This window comes from Xyrauchen texanus, chromosome 23, assembly GCF_025860055.1.
Source record: "Xyrauchen texanus isolate HMW12.3.18 chromosome 23, RBS_HiC_50CHRs, whole genome shotgun sequence".
Taxonomy (NCBI): Eukaryota; Metazoa; Chordata; class Actinopteri; order Cypriniformes; family Catostomidae; genus Xyrauchen; species Xyrauchen texanus.
This window is the reverse complement of record NC_068298.1, coordinates 7,273,262-7,280,943: the sequence shown is the minus strand read 5'-3', so window position 1 is coordinate 7,280,943 and position 7,682 is coordinate 7,273,262. Positions and strand designations below refer to the sequence as shown.

At 38.6% G+C, this 7,682-nt stretch overlaps 1 protein-coding gene across 1 annotated transcript; it reads left to right on the top strand.

The window, feature by feature from the left end:
- Positions 1–5,624: 5,624 nt before the first annotated feature.
- On the top strand, positions 5,625–7,682 carry LOC127663189 (paired mesoderm homeobox protein 2B-like). Its single transcript, XM_052154687.1, has 3 exons — positions 5,625–6,084; positions 6,767–6,954; positions 7,257–7,682. The coding sequence occupies exons 1-3, from the start codon at positions 5,844–5,846 to the stop codon at positions 7,680–7,682; spliced, it is 855 nt and encodes a 284-aa protein (XP_052010647.1). The 5' UTR covers positions 5,625–5,843.

Below are 7,682 nucleotides of genomic sequence, written 5' to 3'. Positions count from 1 at the left end.
GCATAATAACGGCCTGCCGGCTGATTTATGAGATCGGGGCTAATAATTGTCAATTGCTTAATACGGACAACAATGCCAGTGTGTTAAATAAAATATGCCCCCTCTTACTCGTTTGGCCTCGTTTGTACGAATGACCCAGCCGGCATACTTAAGCCACGTTAAAATAAACAGCTATGCTTTCGTTGATTGACCACGTAAAATAGTCACTTAAGCAGAAGATTGGAAATAAATCTGTTTCATTTCAGACAGTAACCATTTGTAATGGCAATTTTTTTTTGTCTTGTAAGAGTGGTTATAATGTAGTGTGCCATGTAATTGCATGCAAATTGTCCAAAAGCAAAATGCATGACAGAATTTAACATCAATAATTGATGCATTTAAGGTATCACACCCTAAGCCAAAGACTACAGGTTACCATGCATCTTTATTAAGAAAGCAATTCGAGAGTCAATGCAAGCGCCGGATTTGGCGGAATCTAATGAGGGTCACTGTTAAACCAACGTTACACAACACGGGATGAAACGATGACAGGGGACTCCGATAAGAATTTAATTCCGTCTCATTCTAGACAATTTTATGAATCAAATTCTTAAACACTGGCAAGAGATTAAATAATCACATCTTTTCAAAATCTTATTTCGGCCCGGTCGATGGCATTTCTTCTCCCGTTAATGTCGACTTAGAGGTTGGAGTAATTTCGTAATTGATTCCGAGCACAGGATCTCGGAGGGGCCTGAGCCGCGTTAGTGGGTAATATGTTTGCTAATACTGTCCCCGCAGAATAAGATTTTTATGCTAATCTGCTTCTCTGAAGGCCAGGCATCATCGTGGTCACTTGGGAAGACAGTGAGCTGAGCTAGCCATAAGGAAATGAGAGCTGCCATCCCGGATGCAGCTTTCGGACCTCCGCTTACACTAACGCGGGTCTCTTGGCCTATTCTCAAACAGGCAAGTGATCATAGTCTGCAATTATTTATATATTGATAAAGAAACAATAGACGTACAACATAGACGTATTCCATATAATTAACCTATATCGCCTGTTCTATACAAATAATGACGCATCGCGTGATTTCAGCTAATAGTCGCCGTGAATCATCAATAGGAATAGTAAAAAGTCTTGGGGAAAGAAATGGCGGGATTCATGGTTAAAATGACATTGACTATATAAAGGCTATATATATATATATATATATATATATACTATATATATATATATATATATATATATATATATATATATATATATATATATATATATATATATATATATATATATATTTATTTATTTTTTTTGCCTATATGATAACATAAGAGTTGTGTTTATCTGAATGGTCAATTGCCATTCATCACATGGATTAATGAATGGCGGAATTAATGGTCAAAATGACATTGACGCATATATATATCTATATAAAGGCTCCTATATATATAGCCTATATTTTTTATTTATTTTTTTTTAGCTATAAGAGAAATTGCGGGATTCAGGGTTAAAATGAAATTGACGATATTATATATATATATATATATATATATATATATATATATATATATATATATATATATATATATATATTTATTGATTTATTTTTTGGCCTAGATGAGTGGTTAATTGCCATTCATCACACGATTAATTTTGTAATATTGTGCACGTAAAAAATAGCCTATTTTGCTGCGTCACATTTCACGGTGCGTTATGCAGGACGTCAAAATGATACCGGAAGCCTAATTTACTGTAGGCTATTTAAACTTTCCGTAATAAAATGGTTCTTTGTGAATGTCCGGTGTGAAAGTTAGAAAATATCTTATTGACAGTGTTGCATTACAGGCCTATCCTAAGTAGGCCTATAATGCAAGGCTAACCTCTAATTTATGCAACAAAAAATTCAAAACAAAATAATTCAAAATTGACAGGCCTATATTTATTTACAAAAATAAAAATAAAGCAACGTTATTTTTTCACTGTGAGAATGATCGGATAACGCTAAATTGCCTAACATCACGACACTCCCTAAAGCAATAGGCCTAAATGCAGATACATACACCCATATTAATTTCATCTCTGATAATCCGAGGATTTTCAGGACTAAGTGAGATGTTATGTTCCATTTGACAGCAGTCCCACCCCTGTGGCCTCTCTCTTATTGACTCCTCTTTTTTTCATCTTCTTTTTGGTGCTGATGCGTCTTATCCATCCACACACAAAGGCATTTTGTTTTTCCCTTTGTCCTCCTGCCGATCCGCATTCCACCAGCACAGAGCAAGCGGGCAGAAGATGAAGAAGTCTCCGCTGCTCCTTTTAAATTTACACCCCTATTGTCAGCCACTTTGTCAGCAAAGATTTAACATCTTGCGGGCGTCGCAGTGCTTTGATTTATGTAAGTGAAGCCATATGGACGCTGTTATTTATAAGTCATTAAATCACAAATTAACTCCCAAATTACGTTCTAAATTACGGTATTGAACCATTATCACACTGTTAATCACTGATAACGTACAGTTTTACGGTTAGCTATTAGAATGGGGTTTAATTCAGAGTGCTTCATGCTATTGACCTGTTAACGATATAATGCCGGTGCACGCTGATTTAACTGATTTATAACAGATTATGGCCGACTGGATTTAAAAGCCTCCTTAAAATAACATACATCTGTGTGTGCGCGCGCACGTGTGAGTGTTTTTTCGTTGGGCTTGGAGGTGGACAGGTCGCTCATTCAAACAGAAATATCAAAGCTTTAACGTTGACATTCTAGTCCGCCCAACAGATCGCAAAACCAGTTGATCATATAAAAGGAGATGTTGAAAATATAAAAGATGGGCGTTTCACTGGCTGGTGGACTACAGAGCACGAGAATAAAGAGCTGTTTGAATAGGGGAAACGGATGGTAAAAGCTATAATTGCATTTGCCTCGGCAAAATATCAGAAAGGGCTTTTCTCGGTCTTTTGTATTTTATTAGATTAATTCCTCGCGATGCCTCCTTTTCCTTAGCAGGCGCGTGGAGGGAGGACGGTGGGCCAGTTGGTCTTTGGTTTCAATAATCAAATTAACCATTTGCTACATCTTTTAGTCACAACTCGTGTGTAGAAAGAAAACATTTACATAATAGGGGCCGGGTTGAATCAAGAAAGGCTGGAATTTTTAATCGTCACTTGTCTTTCTCACAAAAGAAGACAAAACTATTAAAGGACGAAAAAAGATCATTTAAACGGTGCAGAGATTGTGAAAAATCAAGCTGGAAATGCTTGATGCTTTTAGAGTGTGTAACCATGATAGGAAGCTGTTGTAAGTAATTGTCACATTAGATGGAAACGATGTACAGCGACGTATTTGGCTGTAGTGAAAGTCGTATGAATTCATACGAATTAGCCAAATTTAGAAAAGTTGAATCCTTATGATTTCGCAGAGAGTGTGTGGCATAATCACAGGTGCACATGCTTTCTTTTCAGAATGATCACCACACAAAAGATTGTATCTGCTGTTTTAAGCATTAAATATTTGTTGTTGTTCATAGCTCCACAGAAGATGAATAACATGAGGTGTTTCCTATTTTTTATTGTCAGAAAGGAAACTCGAACACAATCCTTTGGTTGATAAAATTTTCCTCAATGCAATTTCCAGCATAATATTTACTGTATTCAAATAAATAATAATACAAAGTAAGTCCTATTTAACCTTTAAAAAAATTCTTAACCCTGAATAGCCACAGTTTAGACAAATTGCCATCAAGGTATTGTTGTAGGTTAATGGAGTTGTAGCTCAACTGATAGAGCTGGTCTCCAGCAATGCCAAGACCATGGGTTTGACTCTCAAGGAACACACAAACTGATCAAATGTATACATCGAATGCACTGTAAATTGCTTTGGATAAAGATGTCTGCCAAATGCATAAATGTTAATAAATTATTTTTTAACAATTTCAAGATGTCTTGCATTTGCATTATGCATGACTTAATTATATTGTGCTATCCCCAAGAAATGAGTGCAAAGAAAGCAAACCTGTAACCATAACAAATGTATGTTCTTAGACAAATCTGAAAGGATAAACGTTTTGTTGATTAGATTATTTTACGACTTTGTTACTCTAATGAACAAAGGTTAATTTGCCCTCAAACAACAATAACTGCAATAATACCAACAGCAGAATTATTTATAAATTACAAGATGGAACTACTATATGAACAACTGGATAACTAAATTGAAATTTAAGAATAATTCCACCTTCAATACAAGTTAAGATCAATCAACAGCATTTATGGCATAATGTTGATTACCACAAAAATTATTTTCGACTCGTCCCTCCTTTTCTTTAAAAAAAAAAAGCAAAAATCTGGTGAGGCATTTACAATGGAAGCGAATGGGGCTAATCCATAAATGTTAAAATATTCACTGTTTCAAAAGTATAGTCACATGACTTAAACAGTATGCGAGTTGACATGATTTTAGGATATCATACGAATTAGCCAAAATTTGAAAAGTCGTATGAATCCTGACGATTTCGCCATGAAAATGTGTTGGAAAATAGCGTAGGCCTCTAATATATTTTGTGTGAAGTTATATTCAATTTTACAACTTCATTGCCATGACGACGTAATGCCATAATCCCCAAAACACTGAAACGACTGTAAAACAACTATTTACAGCTCAAAAAAACAAAACACAGAATTCTTCTTTAACAAAAATGAACTTTAACTTTTATGAAATTATAAACTTCACGTTTCTACCTTTAAATCCTCCCAAAATTGGCCCCATAATGGCCTCACTGTAAACTCGATTTTTGCACTTTTTAAAAAAAGAAATGGAGGGACGAGTCGAAATGAAATTCTGTGGTAGGGCCTAATCATTATTTTGCATTTTCATCATTTTCCTTTAATATTTGTGCATGCGGTAATTTCTGCTTCGAAAATAGATTTCTAAATGTATTAGTTATTATTAGTGTATAATGTTAGTATTATTATTATTATTAGAGCGCGCCACCAAAATGTAGTCAGTAACGTTTGTCAGGCAAGCTGCAGTCATTTCCGGCCACATCCTTCAAGCTGACATGGCTTATGAGGATCCTGCTAAATGAAGCATGCAACATTCTTCTACGATAACCACAATAGTCTCTTCAACTCCTGCAACTCAGCGGCGAGTGCCAAAACAGTGCTTTGGAAAAGGAAAGAGAAAAGGAGACGGGGAAATACTATCGAAAATTCAGCCCAAGGTATACCGTCGGTTTAAAGCCTTAAAAGCTCGGAGAAAATTGGATCAGGGAGAATCGTCACCCAACTTTCATTATTTCCAAGCGGTGTGATTGAATTAAAGGGCAAGATGGCGGTTTGAGCGAGAGGGCTATACGTGGTGGAGGGGGCTGGCGCGTAATGGCGGGGTATTAAATTCTAATTAGAGATGCAGGGGATCAATGATAGGGAGGTTGGACAGCCCGATCCCCCAGTGCCAGCCCAATAGACTGATGAGTTATTGTCATGTAAAAAAGCGCTAGCAATAAGACCCAAACACCGTGCTATTGTCCAAGCGGAAAGAGCCAAGTTTATTATGAGGACTATATGCTCTAGAGACCTGGGGCTAGGCGGCTCCTTGGGAGGCTTTTCATAAAACAAGGCTCAGCTCCTATAAAGGAGAGCAGTTTTTGAGCAGGCGCCGAGCAGTGCACATCTACCCACGGCACGAGCCTCCTTCAAAGCAGTCAAAATTCAGCCGTCACAGGCTCCCCAACTCCGTCCGCTTTTTGCCTGGCTATTTTCATGTGCTCCTCGCCAATTTAATCCAATTTGAATTTGACGTTTGTGTGTGCCGTTTTTCCTTGGGAGTGCAGCATTCGTTCTCCACTGAGCCTTTTCAATGTATAAAATGGAGTATTCTTACCTCAATTCCTCTGCCTACGAGTCCTGTATGGCCGGGATGGACACGTCGAGCCTGGCATCAGCCTATGCGGACTTCAGCTCCTGCAGCCAAGCCAGTGGCTTTCAGTACAATCCCATCAGGACGACGTTTGGGGCCACCTCCGGGTGCCCGTCGCTCACACCGGGCTCCTGTAGCCTGGGCACCCTGCGGGACCACCAGAGCAGTCCGTACGCCGCAGGTAAGCCCAGAGTCACATTTAGTTCGCCAGCTGAGAGACGCAAGAATCACGACCCCGGTATATAGAACGCCTTGATTGCTTTCGAAAATGGAAATGTGTTTAGTATTTACCAAACGAAATTTGCTTACACAAATGAAAGAATTTATCACGTTAGAAGCGATTGCAGGCAAGCGGTAATTCAGTTACTGGGTTACACTATCCCAGTCACACCCTAACCGCCAACAAAATTATCTTAAGCTGCCAAAATGATAGGCATAATTTATTTACTTGGCGATGAGACATAAACCTTTGAAAATAATGAAATAACCAGGGACTTAAGCTCATTATTGACACTGAATTGAAGTTACAGTAGCAACAAAAGAGGACATAGAAGCATTTATGACAACTTTCCAATAACATTCAATTAGTAGCATTTCACAAGATAATGGGATTACAGCTGACTCAGGATTTCATAACATTATCTTTTATCATGATTTGATCTTATCTTACACAATTCATAATGCAGGTAACCCTTGAATACACCTAGTATGGGCACGATTTTTGAATTGCATTGTCATTCCCACTAGTTGCATGTTAATAGTGCATGCTTTTTAAAAAGATTTAAGGTAACATTTCAATATTTTTTTAATTAATTGTATTTTTCATAAATGACTAACAACTGAATTCTTGCTTATTTGAACAGTTCCCTACAAGCTGTTCACCGACCACGGAGGTTTGAATGAGAAACGGAAGCAGAGGCGCATTCGGACAACTTTCACCAGCGCACAGCTCAAGGAGCTGGAGCGCGTGTTCGCTGAGACTCACTACCCAGACATTTACACACGAGAGGAGCTCGCGCTAAAGATTGACCTCACCGAGGCTAGAGTGCAGGTGCGATAACATCCACTGATTTCTAACATTTCCTTAATTTAGGGCAGAAAACACGAAAACAATCTCTTGGCATTGCGTTTTTGTTATATGCAAATTGCACGTTTTTTTGTTGTTGTTGCACATTTAAATGTGGGCTACTTTACAGTGTCCATATTACACATACTGCATGTAAATATAGCTAATTAATTTAAATAATAATAATTAAATTTATAAAATTATGTAATGAATATTCACATTAAAACATGCGTTAATTGTGACCAAAATATGTTTTTTTTTTTTTTGTTTGTTTGTTTTTTCTACAGGTATGGTTCCAAAACAGGCGCGCCAAATTTCGCAAACAAGAGCGCGCCGCCGCCGCTGCAGCTGCTGCAGCAAAGAACGGATCGGGGAAGAAACCAGACTCGCGAGAGGAGGACAGTAAAGAGGCAAAAGCTACCGATCCAGACAGCACCGGTGGACCAGGGCCTAACCCGAACCCTACTTCCAACTGTGGTGGACCGAGTCCCACCGGCGGACAGGTCAGCGCCACTGGGAACGGGCCGGTAGAACAGGTGAAGACGTCAGTGGCCGGTATGGGAGGGACTGCGCCGAATCAAGGCTGGGTCTCAGCCCCAGGCACCATCACCTCTATTCCGGACTCTCTGGGCGGACCGTTCGCTAGTGTGCTGTCCTCATTACAAAGACAGAATGCAGCCAAAACCACTTTAGTAAAGACCAGCATGTTCTGA